We start from the raw sequence: 16,556 nt of genomic DNA, 5'->3' as shown, positions 1-16,556 counted from the left end.
TTACGCGCGATGATTTGAATGTTGTATTTGAACACCTGGCTACATTAACAAGAGAGTTACGAAAATGAAATGTCCATTTGTCTAGATCAGTTATACTATGTAATGTTTTATTAACTGTAACAGATTATTCATTTGCCTAGATTAATTTAACATTTTGTCAGCTTAACAAAATATTAATTTTAAAACATCATTCATTTGCCTATGTAATGCATTGTCATCTTTACAAGATATTCCCTTAAAATTTAATTACCATTTGCCTAGATCAATATCACTTTGTAAAGATTAGTCAGCATAACAGTATAGAATAATCAAATACGAAAATTTAATAAACCATTTACAGAATGGTTGTTTTAGTCGGATTTAGAGAATATTACCTCAAAAATTTAGTATAACTTTTTTTGTGGATTATTTGCAATGTCTCATGTATGGTCAACTTAACGAAAATTTCACTAAAATAAAATGTTCTTTGTCAATAAATTACCTTCACATTATCATGGATTTAAAGAAAAATAGTGAGCTTACCATTTCTGAAAAATTTGTATCATTCATGCTGTTTATTTTATTTTTGATATTCATTATACACAATTTAATAAAAAAAATAAACGAGTTGACTGCAATGTTTGGGATAGAAATCTATTTATTCTCTTTATGTTGTCGTCATCAGTAAAAATAACCGAAACGAAAATTCCACAAACAGCAATTGTTTAAGTAATCTAGAATAACAATACACAGGTAAACAATACACTGGTAAATAACACACAGGTAAACAATACACAGGTAAACAATACACTGGTAAATAACACACAGGTAAACAATACACAGGTAAACAATACACAGGTAAACAATACACTGGTAAATAACACACAGGTAACCAACTAACAGGTATAAAGCACATAGAAAAACAATTAACAGTTAGGTAAAATATAAGTTAACAATAATCAAAATATTGCTTGGGTAGAAATAAACAGATAAGACGTGGACTTACGTTACTTATTGTGTATGATACTTGACATTCGATAATTGTTCTGAATACCACAAAATAGTACTTTAGATTTGAATGGCGACGATCGGTCAATACTAAATACGCTCACTACACTATCTAAATCATTTGTTAATCACAGCTGTCCGGAATACACAACAAACGACAAGTTCATGCTTACTGCTTAATTCTATTGTCTATATATCCGTTAACATGTATGTAAGACCACAAACAAAGACAAACCACTGGTGTCCTTACTCGACATCGAGTGTCCCATATATAAAATTACTCAGGCAAAACGAATTCTAGATGATGCATGTGACGGTAGCAGTGACAGCTAACATGTCTGCTAACTCAGTGAGATATCAGCGCTCAAATTAGCGTTTTCAGAGTGACTTAAGACGGCGGAATAACTTAATTACTAGATTGAGGATTCACAGGTGTGTGACTATCACCTGGCAGGCAGAAGAGGCGGATTACCAGCGGCGAGTGAACATCAGCCAAACATGGCTGTAAACACTATATTATTGGGATTTCTGTTTCTCAGTCTGGTGGATCTTGCTTCTTCTCAGGTAAGTCTTGTTTGAATATTTAAAAAAGAATGTATGTGTTAAATTATCTGTATTTATTTAAATATTCACACCTTAAGGTCTTTTAGAAATTTAAATTCTTATACAAATTAGCGTTGATAATGGTCTTTACGGAATGAATATATGATGATGTTCACAATTTTTAATTCGTAATAATAAATAATTGGGACGCTGTTTTATTCATGAGAAATACACTGATATTTACCATCAGTAGAACGAACTTTTATATATCTTGTTGCATTCTTAACAAAGTTAAGAAGAAACATATTGTGCCCGTGACACCTCCCTCCGGGGCTTGGTACCTCCGAATCAAAAATGTTAACACCGATGGCGACTACCGTTGTCTTCGAGAAAATCCTCATAACATGTACATTTGATAGAATAAAACATATTCCAGTAAACTTTTAAATAATGAATTAAAGATTAACTGATATATACTGTTAGTGATGCATTTAAAACTGTCGAAGAAGATCTTAAGCAAAGGATACTTGCTAAACATGTGGATACAAACTAGATAAGAAAAACGATATTTGTTCAAGTTAAACGTTAAAAAATCAACTCATATTTAGTGAACGACATTTCTAATACATGTTTGAATATGAATACAAGTTTTAATGAACAATATTTGTTCTTTTAACTCTGTAAAACGTGAATACGTTTAGGAGATCGAGGCTTACTTTTTTCGTTATCACGTTCGTGTGAAGAGTGGATACACACTTTCAGGAAGTGCTTAGATGTCATGTCAGATGTTAACACTGTGAGTTCATATTTAGCTTGCCCACAATGGTATGGTTTGTTCGGCAACAAGACGTTAATATTAATGCTTCATTTTGTTATATACATTCTTCTTAAACCTCAATGATGTATTCCGATATTACCTTCCCCGGAAAGGAGCGGAACTTGATGAAACAAAGTCATTATCTTGTGCATACGTAAATGACAATGAAATATCACATGGAAGCTTTTTGTACAAAACTGATGTATATAAGTACGTCGTAAAAATGTCTGCCGTACTAGCTCTCCGCATAGTGGTATACGTATAGAGAGCTGGTATGACAGGCCATAATGCTTCTATATCGGTCACACCAGGTTCTATGATATTCTCATAGACAGCCGTTATACACTTGTACTATTTTGTGGCTGCTATGTGTCAGTCAGGAATGTTGTGAGTGTTTTTTAATAACGAAAGGACAAGTATTTATGTTTCACATATAATTCCCATAAATTTAGTGCTTGTATGGGCCAAAACATTATTTCCACATTAATATACATATGCTTGATGAATATTTTTAAAGAAATGTCTGAATATTTATAGAAATATTCTTGATATAATGCATAATTTTAATTACAATGGTACTTTTAACTTTATAACCTCCGTATGTAGTATCTATTCCTCACCAAAATCTTTCATATATGATTTGATATATTTTTTTTATAGATATTTCAAGTGTATATTTAGATAAGAAAATTACATATTCTAATGTAGAATCTTTTCCTCTCTGAAAAATGGACACGCTAATGCACCAGAACTCCAGATGTTGGTTTAGTTGTTCATGATATGATAAGCCTAATCAGTGGTTAGTGCCAAAAACAAACAAATACTAACAAACTCAACCAGTAACTGTGTAAATAAAAGATTTTAAACAGGATGCAAATTACGGTGATATTTTACAACCACAATGGTATTTTAGTTAAACACTTTAGTATTTGTACATAGAATCCGTAGTGCATGCACATCCGAACTTATCCTGCTACCTGTGTGTCAGTGGACATATCCCAGTTACATGTATCTTGCTTGAGGAAGCTGGCTGTACCAACCTTTATACGTTTTAATATGATTATATTGTCCATTTACCTCCTGGTAAGATAAATAATTAATTGTGATTTTCGTGGTAAAATTGTGATAATATTTTCTCTCTCAGCTCCCCTGCAGATTGAACAGGAAATCTGCTGCATTAAATGCAAATGTAATGTTAATAGAAAACTCCACCTTGAATGTTTATGCAGTGAAGATATCAGTTTTTCACAAAGTGGTAATTTTATGATATTCTGCTGGTAAAAATGAATTAAAATAAAATCCGTTACTGCATTATTCAATAGATTATAAAATATTTCAGAGAAACAACTATTATTCATACTAATTAAGGCACACACAATGTAAATGTACAGGTGAAATACCTCCGTTTTGACAGAATAGTACACATTTGAAGATGATTTACAGATTATGATAATATAAATTGAGATATAACATGCATTAAAGTGATATATACCACAAACATAAGATAAAAGTTTGTTATATGAAGTAAATTAATATATTATCTAATGAAATAACATTTTATAGTACATGTACACCCTGTATTTCATTTCTGTCGTCTCAATTAAGGAACCGCAGTTTGGCTCTCGTAAAACTTGTCAAGCTTTCATGAGACATATGTCATAAAGTTGTCAATATATTTCGAATTAACCGGAAGCCAGGCCACCAGCCTGACGGTATACTAGAAAATTCTCTCCGGTAATGGATAATGGGGCGTAGGTTGGAGTGTTGGATGGTGGTTCTGAAAATGTCGACTTCAATCGAACTCATATGACGTATTTCATATTCGGACCAAATAATGCGGAAAGAAATATTTTAGGCGCAAATAAGTGTGTGTTTTACTTTCATCTATGCAGATAGAAGATGTGAAGCTCTGCTGGTGGAATGTTTAATCCCCGAGGTTTGCTTAATTGCCTTGATTCTTTTGAGAAATGACAAGGTTCATAATATTCACATGTTACTCGTTATTAATTTGAAATCACGCAAAACTCCTCAATTGTTTTAAATTCATATGGTTAAAGCATTTTTTCGTCCATCCTCTCACAAACTACCCTCTATTTCAACAGTAGACCCTCGCTTCCAACATAAGTTTTAAATCTAATTTGGATTTCAATCGTTTTTGCCTATTTCTTCACTAGAACCACCAATGATTCTTTAGACGAATCAGCTGTTTGGTGTACTGAGTAACTAATTGTTGACATCTGGTATATATTACTAAATTGCTTATATACAATCACATGTGTATGTCTGTCTTTCTGTTCATCTTTCATCACAATACCGGTGTTTTTGCTCACGTGAATGAATGGTAATAACTCACACTTGTCACGTTAAAAACGTCCTCGTCATGTGACAAGATGTTTGTCTGGAGCTCGTGCAGTGTAGCCACCTGTATAGTTTGTTAGGGATGGGGGTAAGCTATGATATTGCAACTGCTTGTCATCATCATCATCATCATCATCATCATCATCATCATCATTATTATGCACCATTACATCAACGACATATCATGATCATAATCATCATCGTCATCTACAAGTGACAGTTTTCATCGTTTGCCGAATTGTCTGCATAACACTGAAAAAATGAAATGGAAATATTTTTTTTTACCTATTAATAAATTGTTTTTTGAAAATGAACTGATACGTACCTTGCGAAACTTTTATTGAAAAAAATGAAATAAATACAAATATATGATCAGCAAGTAAGAAATGACAGACTTGGGTTCGAACAATTGCTTCAATGCATTTGAGATAAGAATAACTTTCACACCAGAGAAAAAATACTTTACTTACATGAAATGGTCTCATGGCCTCTGAAATATACGAAAGCTAATTCGTGCCATTTATTAAGAAGTAAAAAAAAACTTTATTAAGTCGTACGAATGAGAGAAAATGTCGTATAAACGACTTTAAATGTCGTACTTACGAGATTCGAGACTTTTTTTTAACTCGTTGGTTCTATTTCTATCCCATTCGTACTAAGTGTTTTTTTTCGTATATACGAAATATTTTCTTTCATTCCAAATGGCACGAATGAGCTTTTGTAAAAAGAATATGACAAAATTGAATTAAAACAACAATATTTTTACCGAAGAGATAACATGAACTTTATGATCGATCAATGTCTCTTTGTTTGTGAGATGGGGTAGTCAACAAAGAAATAAAAATATACTTACGTGACAGATGACGTCATTGAAAAACTGAGTCATGTAATCCGCCCTGTTAAGACCATGTGAAGGTATTCTTCATCAACATAAAAAGATAATTAAGATGTTAACCTTAAACTGTGGAATACATTAATTATATGACTTGAACTTTAATGTTACTGTATAAAATGAAATTTTCGTTGTATACAAACAGTCGTGGTTTTGTGGTTGCTATTGAACCACGAAAATAAATACAACGAATTTGAATGATATTCGTGTCTACTGTTTGTTAATATAGGATATCCACGAAAGTTTGTACCACGAAACAATCTAAAAGACTTTTAAACCAAGAAGGAAAGTACCCACGAACATTTCGTGTTATACAGTTAACAGTTCAGATACCGCAAGGTTCATTTGAATGCATTTAAAGCATTTCCTCTTACACTGCATTAGCTGTCGTATATTTAAAATAGTATGTAACCAATTTGGTTATTACTGCAAGATATGTTGGGGTAGATTTTAACATCACATTCGATATGTGGCAATCAAATGTAGTTTATGTTATTACATTTATAGATAAATTTAACATATATGAAAGATTAGTACTACCATGTCTCAATTCGCAAATAAGTCATAAATTATTGGTACGTGTTATATTAAGATGTCTTTATGACTTTCATAAGAATACATACACTATAACATTTTGCCTATCAATATGAAATGATGACCCAAAAATAGAATGGTTTTAATTAAAACTGACAAGCCCTTGTTTACGTTGCGGTCATTATTCAGTGAACTGAATTTAAGAGGTTTAACATATTCACATGTTTTGTATGTTCATTGTGTCGTGAAGATATTTTTTCAGATTTTTAGACTTGCCTTATGTCCCAGATTCATTGATTGAAAACATCTTAATGACAGTAACTGTACAGAATAGAAACGACTAATAAATATAAAATATGAAACAACGTAGCTGTTAGAAATATACGGATGTGTGTTTCTATATTGTACTCTGTTTGAAACAGGTTTATCTTGTCTAATTTGGTCCAGGCATGTCTCCATTTACATCCGTTGATATGGAGTTAGATTTTACGGACATTATAAATGCAGAAATGACACACAATTTTCATAACGACCAGACATAATTGCCGTTGTAAGTGACACGGTAAACGTTAACAAGAACGGAAAAATGCATAATCATATTTACTGTTTAAATTATAGACAAATCATAAATATACGGTTTTAAGTTGGCCTATTTTGAAGTTTGAGTTCTGTTATAAAATTTTGATTTATTATCTTAGCAAGCAAATTAGTAATTTAATGATGGAGCGATCATATATTTTTCAGAGTGTAATGCAGAAACAAATACGAATATTTGGGTTTTCCAGAATAAGTTTTATTCGAAAAGAAAGCAGACAGGTTTTCATTTCTTTTCAAAATCAATTTATTTGATAGTTTATTATGAAATATATTGAATCGTTTTCTCTTCCTTTTCTTTTCTTAGATTGTTAAATGAGGGTAATATCCTTAAAATACTATGAATGACATATTATTCATTACGAGTATTCATGAACATTTCCTCAATGTAAATAACAAGAGATACATATGTAAAGTGCAAAAGAGCAAGTCTAGAACACTCTTGGTGAATCTGAGTTATTACAGGTAAAGGGCTTTCCGCGTCAGAGAGTGCCAGATAAATGTCATCCTGTTCTTATTTGCATATTATACAAATTTTTAGGTCTAAACGGCCGAGTGACAGTGATAACATAGATACAGCTTTATCAAAGTGCGGATATAGCTCTATCTTAAAGGAACATGGTGTGCTATCGAAAATGTATATTGGTTACTGTAAGCGTACATGTTTTAGCGCTATTCCTATTTTAACGATTTTTGTCCTGTAATCATTCTGATAAATTATGTTTGCTCTAATTCTAGTTTCTTTATTGTGTCTATTGTATTTATTGTGTTTATTGTATTTATTGTGTCTATTGTATTTATTGTGTCTATTGTATTCATTGTGTGGGTGGGTCAATTTAAATGTTTTCTATCTGTTAACATTCAATAATGGGTTAACATTTGAGTGCGATATTGGCCTAATAGTTTATTTACAGAAATAATAACAGCACGGACTGTTTGTACGACAATGGTTGCTTACAACCAGTCAACAAGATATTGTTTTCGACTTTTGAACAGTTCGTAATGAAGCATTTTCTTAAAGAAACATGGTGTTAAAGAATCATATTGGATTATAAGCAACAAGGTTATATTTATGTTGTGTTGACACTTCACTGTCTATCTATCACTGTTGTTAAAAGTGTCAAATCCACAACCCTACCGCCCCTCCCATACCCTGAGCAATTCGTTCCCCTCCCCCTTTTTAAAATATTTATGATGTCTTTCCTTTTGTTTTAATATTTCTTCTCTGCTCGAATCGCTTATATTTTGAAGGAAAATTTTCTTCAGAATTTTACTCGTGTCTTGTAAAAAATATTTTGTTTTCATGAAATGAGTAAGATATAAATATACCACGATATATAACTACCAACAGTTGATTACACTTCTGACCTTAACTGTCAGCCAACACATGCAAAAACAGAATTGCAATGCATCATCAAGCTGTTGATGATAGGGGTCAAAAGTTCGAAATCCAGATTGATCGAAACTAGTTTTGAAACAGAAGGGAAGGTGTATAAAACCCTTAATTTTATAGAAATTCAAAAGGGGTACTTGTTAAATTATAATTAAATGATTAGCAAAGTATGTATTTTATGACCCGTTACCCTACTCCAAATGGATAACTGTTGCAATAAAGGATACGGCAAATCTGGGAACTAAAATATCCACCACCTGCTTTCTCATATTATTTTTTATTCTTTGTTATGACATAGGATACGACCTACAAGATTTTGAATAATTATCTTGTTTATTTAATTTACAATTTGGATATATGTGGTAGTTGCAAACTAATGTGTTTCTGTACATTTACAATGAAAATGAAACAACAACAACAACAACAACAACAAGAACAATCGAAACAACAAAATTTTCATCTTTACTTAGGAAATGGGAATAAAACACTACTCCATTAATCGACAGAAACTGCTTCCCGGAAATTGATTCACAATGATGCCTCTGATATACATGATATCTGAGTATGACAGAAACCAGTACAACAATATCTAAGAGATAAACGATTTTTGACTTACAGAGAACACACGTGTTCCTTTAAAGTAGTTTGACAGTGATGATTGAGAAATACTCAACGCGTGTAATAGGACATTAAGATTATCTAATTGAATATGGACAGTAAATCATACTTGAAGGTTATAGAGCTCAACTGTATAAAATAGGTCATTAATCATGTACACATTTATGTGAATAATTTATAAGACACATTATATCACATTGTGGAAACTGGTTTACCCATCATGAAGAACAAATTACCGGGAATAGAGAAAACTAAGGTAGCTACGGAGACCGTTAACTGACATACTTCACATCTAATTAATGAATTTGTTTAAAAAAATATATTATTTCAACCTTTTTTCCCGAATGATCATTCGAGAAAACATAGCAAAGCTTAAAGTAGAGCTAAACAACAAGAAAAAAGGCAAAAGGCATAATTGTAATCACCAACAAAGAAATGAAAACTGTATTTTTATGTATTTAACTTTGTCATTAATTACTTTAATTGGTGTAGAAGGACAAGCATTAAATAATGTCACACTAAAGTAAAAAAAGTGGGATGCTAAGCGGCAAAGTTGATGTCATGTCAGAGAGCCACACTAAACCATGACAAGGGTAATAACGGACATTTCCGGAACGTTCACAAATGAACTGAGCGTAGCAAACTATGTCTGCAGTTAATTTCATTTACGCAGCAGGGCGAAGCATTATTCAAAATCAATTTAATGTCTTTAGCATAGTTAAAAAATAGCTCCAAAATTTTACCAAATCATTGCAAACATTTCTATTCATTCAATAGAAGTTCTAGGAAAACATACCTCATCGCTAGATCATAAATTATGATTATTCGAGTGAGGGTTCATGAGGGGTCATGATGCCTTTTCATTTTGCCTTGGTGGCTCATCAGATCCTTTGATCTGTTTCCTGTATCATTTTTGTTGTTGTGGTGAATGATCTGTTCCTTTTATTGGCTTCTAGTATCAAGTTTTGTGTTTATGGTGAAACATCACTTCCAGTTAATGATTTTTTTGTATCATTTAAACCTTGTGTACTGACTTAACTTTCAAATTGTTATCAATAGTTATAGATAATTATCATCTCCTGTCATATATCAATCTTCCATATCGGTGTATGCATCATCACACATAAGGCGTGGTGTCAATTAAGTACTTGTATGGCATCGTTGTCATACTTCAGTCGATATACACAATGTCACTGTGATCTACAGCACTTATAAACTATGTGCTAGGTTTTTCAGTATTTTGCCTTATAATTTTCAGCTGAAGTGTTAAACAATATATAAAGATTATGAAGAAAGTTTTAAAACAAATATCACATGTCGATTTGTCAAAAAGGGGTAATTTGTGAGTTTGACCCCCCCCCCCCGCCCCAGTTTAACCCCACATACCTCGTAATGCTCTCCAGGCTGACCTTACTTTCATGTAATATCATGACAGCATAACCCCAAGGTACGTTTATGAACACGTATAAAACTTTATGTTGACAGTCACCAGAAGGCACATGTTGGCATTCTTGCCCCCTTAATGTTTATTAAAGTTCCACGATTTATTGTGTTTTTACATAAGCACATAATGAAAGTCATGCGTAATTGTTATAGTATCTTGCTATGCTATCAAGCTTCATTACGAGGTGAGGATCAAATGAAGCGAGACCTTTCCAACTACAAGCCTCACAAATTATATTACACCAAACATTTGTATTGTATCGTCATGTGATTAAGACGCATGCAATGTGACGTGTCAGTATATTTTTAATGGTGACCATTCCGTTCGGAATTTGCTGGCGTTTAGTATCATATAAAGTTGAACTAGTACCTGTCAACTGAACAAGATTTTAATTGACTAGGATATGTTGACACGAAGGCATCCGGCGGAAGTACTGGACGAGCTGATTGTAAAAGTGATTGATAACACTCGCTGGTGGTGAAAGCCTCACGTATGTAATTAACAAAAAAAATACATTTTTAAAAAGTTTGTACCTGAAAAAGCAATTAGTGTTCCAATATTGATAACAGAAAGGAATGCCAAACTTGTACTGAATAGGCGGTTAGATGGTAATTGGTGTAACTGGCTACGATTTATTGCCAGATCATATTCATTTTAATATTAATCATTTGTCTGATTTAATACTGTCAAAGTTTATTAGGTGATGTGTCTGATATAAGATATTTATTGTATTAACAAGCCATAAACTTACTGAGGCGAAGACAAAGGGTTTTTATCTCTCTCAGTGTTCGGCTATATTCGATCAACATGCCGTCATAAAATTACCTCAGGTGACCACCTTTTTTAAGAGACCAATTTTATTGTTCCCAATTTCAAAATTATATTTCTAACCTGTATTAAGAGATCAAATGTGTTCAGCGTCAACTTTTTGGAATTCCAATTGGCTGTTTCCTAACAAGGTTGATTGTTTTGACTATATTTCTCTCTATAAATAAATAGATGCTATAAGATGTTGAAGAGAGGTATATTATGAAGGTCTTAGTGGCGGGTTTTGGCATCTTTACCAAATATTTTGGTTATATTTTGGAATAATGTTTTTTCCGTGTTTGCTTTGTTGTGGAATTTTTGTGTTTTAAGAGGCTAATAACAATTGTATGAAAGAAAACATACTGCACCTTTATCATTTAGACAGATTCAAATATTACCATTAATGTGGCTATTTTCATTAACATTTTTTGAGCTGCTCTTTTGAGTGTGTTGTACCACGAGCGGAAGAGCATAAATGATAAGACAAAGGATACATATATAGCTTAATTTATGTTATTAATATCATATGATCTCTAATATGTAAGGAGAGGACTTACATAGCCAATGCTTGATGTCCAATCCTGTTGACTTCTTTTGTATTGTAAATAAAATGAGTTGAAATTCAAATATCTCTTATACATTTCTGATATCAAACTATATTTTTTATAAAAAAAATATTATTAAGGAAAAGTCATATAATAATATCATGGCATAATACACTTCAAGGTGTTATATAAGTTACGATGGCTATCAAGATTCTGCTTATGACGTGAAGGGAATGCTGACCCTTGATTGGGTAAAACAGCGTGACGGGTTGCTACCTTTGACCCATCTTGCAAATCAACAGCAGGAAATGAAAAATATCGTTAAAAGTCACCAACTTATACTCCCTATACTTATTATGTAGTTTGTCTGTAGAAAACGCGATGCATGTGGGTGTCTTTTGGAATGCGTATGCAAATTTTATCATCTAGATTTATGTTTTGTGTTTTTTTCATTTTAAGCTGACATTTGTGGCTCTGAATATATTTATTTCATTGCTAATATTTATTCGGAAGTAAAACAACTCTTCATGACCGGTCTGCGTATTTGACAAACAAAGGAGGCTAGAATTTTTGTTTTGTTTTGTTTTATATTTTTCTAAACAAACTAAGGCTTTGTTGTTTCTTGCGTTTGTATTTGCTTTGTAAATATTATGCTCTTTTATTAACTGCAATTGTATTGTGGAAATCAACATATACCATTGTCAACATACGGGTGGTTATTTTCATTTATGATTTTTGTACGCTCTGTGAGTGGACGGACATCAATATGTATTACTTATCAATAAATAAGTGATGGAAATAGATAAAACAACGGTTGAAAGATTGCAAGGAAAAGGACAAAAATAATGCAAAAACTTGTATCAAAGCTTCAAACTAGTATTTCAATATAAAGTCCAATATAATATAAAATGAAGCATGATCTGGTCCTCGAAAAACAACTGGTGGTGAGTTTATTTTCTAAAATGTACTTTGAAAGTTGAAATTTGCTCTTTGTAAAAATATTCGCGTTCTTCGCGATGAGTAAGATCCCCACGTATTAGTATATTATTTAGATTATAGATATATATATACACTGCAACTAGTTGAAGGAGTCACGACGCAAACATTATCATGCGAGAAAACTGTCACTTGTACAGTGAGATTATAAAATATTTAACACGACACCAAACAAGAAAAGTGTTCTTTAATCTGGGATACTATGTATACTATACTGGTATTGTCCAGTAGCATTTTCAAAAAGGAAATTTATTTGATTATCTAATAAAATTAGATTTTGAAAAACGTTATTACAATCAGTGAATAAGATAAAAGAGATTTCAGCAATTGTTATTAATACATGCATATATTTGAAAATAAATCATGAAGGTTTGGACTTTCCAAAATTGTCCAACAACTGGTAAAACAAAATCCCGCAGTAATTTTGCAAATATCTTTTTGTTTCTTTCTTTTTTGACTTAGTAATCGCTTAATGCCTTTTAACAGTATTTCTACAGTATTATATGTGGGAGAGCGAGGTAGCTATCTTTTTTTAACAATTATCAACAGGGTTGGGCATAGAAGGCGTTGAACTGCGCAGCTGTTCTGAAAGTAGAACGCCGCTGAATGTTAAAAGGTCAATTTAATTATCTCGTTTACATTCGGACTTTTTGATTATACTTATGCGGCTAACATAGCAGGTGGTATTAAATAGGTTGCTGGCCATTTTTCTAAAACGGTGTTAATTCTTGGATGTGCTAATTGGAGTTAAGAGTACACATTCGCGTGCACATTTACAGCTAAAAGTAAGAAATTAAAAAAGGGTTTAATGTTTCTAAATACAGATTACTTAATAAATCAATGGTTGGATTCAAAATGACATCCCATTATTTGAATTTGTGAAACCAATGAAAATTGAAACCAGAAATCATAACATGTGTTACCGAAGGTCAAAGATCAAACTAATTATCATTTTACATCAATATGACAAAACATATTAATTACAAAGGCCATTGTATATGTCGTCAAAAACAACAAGAGAATACCTAAGTGTCAACAAAACTATAACTCGAACTCACAATCAATAAAACTAGGGGCAAAATATGAACGGAGGACATGTTTACATGAACAATGCAAATACGTCGACCTTCATACATACTACACAACGATATAGCATAGCACATGTCATTGGTCAAACTACTAATCAAAACCAATCGCTAGTCTATATCACTGGATACTGGACAGGTCACTAAAGGTCAAAAGTCAAATTGATAGTCAATATCAATTGTTTACTTATACCACAAGATGATGTATAGGTCACCAATGGTCATACCTCAAACTGATAATCAATATCAATTGTTTACGTATACCACAAGATAATGTGTAGGTCAACAAACGTTATAGAATAGGTCAAACTGATAATCAATATCATGATAGTTTATCATAATATTTTTTTACCTATCAATTGCTCATATTGCACCGAAGCAATGTGAGACCAAAAGACTGAATATCGGTCACCAAATTTCATACTTTATAGGTCAGACTGATCAACACTTTCGATCAATATGGCACACTTTCATTTCTAGGTTATGCCAAAGGTCACTTATAGGTCATCACATTGGTAATCGATATCACTTACGCTCTCTGTATTCCCGGAATATGTTATACTTTGTAGCACAATTGATGGCAACATGAAAGTTGTTTGATTGGTTTCATGTTAAAAAAAACCTAACCAATCGCTAGGCATGATGCCTGTACTTTGAGGATTACAAAGGGGCGACACCCGACTTCAAAGTCAGTCAATTTTATCGCTACGCGATCGCAAGATTCTTTTGTATGCGTTGAAAATCGATCTAGTCTTGTCTCATCAACAAGGTTGCGTACACTGAGCCTTCAATTTTGCTATGACATATTCTAGGGGTGCAGATACCGTTAGTGGGCATAATCCCTTGATATCGAGGATAATTGACCAACATGACGGGAACAAAATAATCAGTACGCAGTCACAATTTTACCAACCTTTATGCATGAAATGTATAAGTGGTGACTATCATGGTTTTCAATGTACTGCAACAACGTTTCGTCATCCTGATATTTTCATCCCGATTATTTTCATTTTTGTCCATCATTTTGGCCTAACGATTGCGGCGACATACTTGTTCGTCACAATCCTCAAGATGTTTGAAAACAAGGTGCGTGTGACTGTCAATATATTTTGAAGGAAAACAGTCGAAACTGTTCAATATACAAATATTCAGGGTGGGGTAACAACGTGAAGCTGGTTCTCCACAGGCCCTTAAGGATCCCCGTACCAGTGAAAGAAATGTTTATTATGCATTTGAAAGAAAAACCGATCTTTCCCGGTTTTTTTAAGAAATTTAATTCATTGATGAGCTGATCAGAACTGTTAAAAGAACCCTGCAAAGTCCCTTGATAACCGTTGGAAATACAAAACATTTGATGAATCGATGTATAGAGCCAATGTAAACATTGTTGTAGCACCATATTGCCATTTCGTTCTTTTATAACTCATCACTGTTACTAAGTGCAAAGAAAAGAAACATATGTCTGATGTGTAGGAAATAAGCCAAAGGAAAATGGTGCTTCGATATTCTGTATAACGTTACAGAAGTAGAACTTTTGGCTGAGACGGAAGATTTATTTCTATACATTTGTAATGGCATGTAAACAATGCCATTACAAATGTACTAATTCCAGCTACACACAGTTCCATCCAACCTCGAGGATTGAGAGTTCATCTAGAATTAAACACTCTGTGACGTAAAATAAGCACTAGAAATACGGAGAAAGGAAAACATTACATTTATTTTTACCGCCTTTTTATATCAATTCGTAGCCTTTCGGTGCCCAACAATACTACGAAGCTTCACATGGCGATCCAAGCACTGATATCATCAATAGAGGATCACTCACTATGATCATCTTGACAGTATCGTGCTGTTTTTCTCTGCAACATGGTAACCTTCTTTTTAAAGAAGGAGAGGTGGTGTAGTGGTAGGCGATCTTGGCATTTCTAGGCTATTTGATACCATAAGTCGTGGGTTCAAGTCCCGGGGAGGTCATGCGTCATAACATTGTCGTCCTTTGTCAGTTGTGTTTCTATGTCATATACATAATTTATAAACGCACAGATGGTCGGTTGGTGCAGTGGATAGCGCAATTGTCTTCCACGAAGGCGGCCGGGGTTCGATTTCCTCGATCGGACGTAAAAAGGTACATTGTATGGGGTCACCTGCCCGATCACGAGGGTTTTCTCCGGGCACTCCGGTTTCCTCCCACTCCCCGCGCGCTAACATCCGGGTAAACAAGAGTGATTAATATCAGTTGAAATAACTTATTTCATAATTGTTGTCAAATAAATAAGGTTTATATTTATAGAAACACACTGCATCATATAAACTAGTGTTGATCCGAAGGTTTAATATATGACCTACCTGTCGAAATTGTACTGCGTATAAGGCTTAGAAAAGGTATCACTGTTTTTGTTATTGATTGCATTATAAATTGTTAAATACAATTATAAATATATTAATTATGTTTAGAATATTTTACAAAAACTATATAGCCGACGTGTAATGCTCTATTAGACACAATATCCATAATTCTATCTAGTTTTGTTGCAGTACATAGTGTTTATTTGCCTACGGATGTCCTTCCAAATATTTGTTATCACTTTTCAGACCTACTAGGGCGGTCTGTGCTATCATGCGGTAACGCTAGTATTGTTTGTTCTTTATATTGCCTGCGTCGTATATGCTGTACCTGTCCAGTTAAATTATTATCTCAGACGCCTGAGCGAGTTTTTGAGAGAAAAAAACCCTGACTGTTTTATATTTACATGTGGTTTATCCAAGGTCAGGTTAAGCCATATTGTTTTGAGTTTGATTATGGTTTCCTTTTGTTTTTATGACACATTCCATGACACTGTTTAGAGGCCAAACACAAAATACGACGATCGTCTGTAGAAATATTGCCAGTAGCAAAATGTATTCTCACTTATTGCCATTATATCAAACAAAGCGCTTTAG

The 16,556-nt window shown here is 33.0% G+C and overlaps 1 protein-coding gene across 1 annotated transcript in view; it reads left to right on the top strand.

The window, feature by feature from the left end:
• Positions 1-1,249: 1,249 nt before the first annotated feature.
• The window catches only part of LOC110450903 (extensin-like), a 55,229-nt gene continuing 39,922 nt past the window's right edge, over positions 1,250-16,556 (top strand). Inside the window, exon 1 of the mRNA XM_021498694.1 lies at positions 1,250-1,551. Within this exon, the coding sequence (XP_021354369.1) occupies positions 1,486-1,551 (66 nt within the window). The 5' untranslated portion in view covers positions 1,250-1,485. The remainder of the gene's footprint in view (positions 1,552-16,556) is intronic.

The sequence above is a fragment of the Mizuhopecten yessoensis genome, unplaced genomic scaffold, assembly GCF_002113885.1.
Source record: "Mizuhopecten yessoensis strain PY_sf001 unplaced genomic scaffold, ASM211388v2 scaffold5547, whole genome shotgun sequence".
Taxonomy (NCBI): domain Eukaryota; kingdom Metazoa; phylum Mollusca; class Bivalvia; order Pectinida; family Pectinidae; genus Mizuhopecten; species Mizuhopecten yessoensis.
The sequence above is the reverse complement of the archived record's forward strand: the minus strand, read 5'-3'. Positions and strand labels throughout refer to the sequence as shown.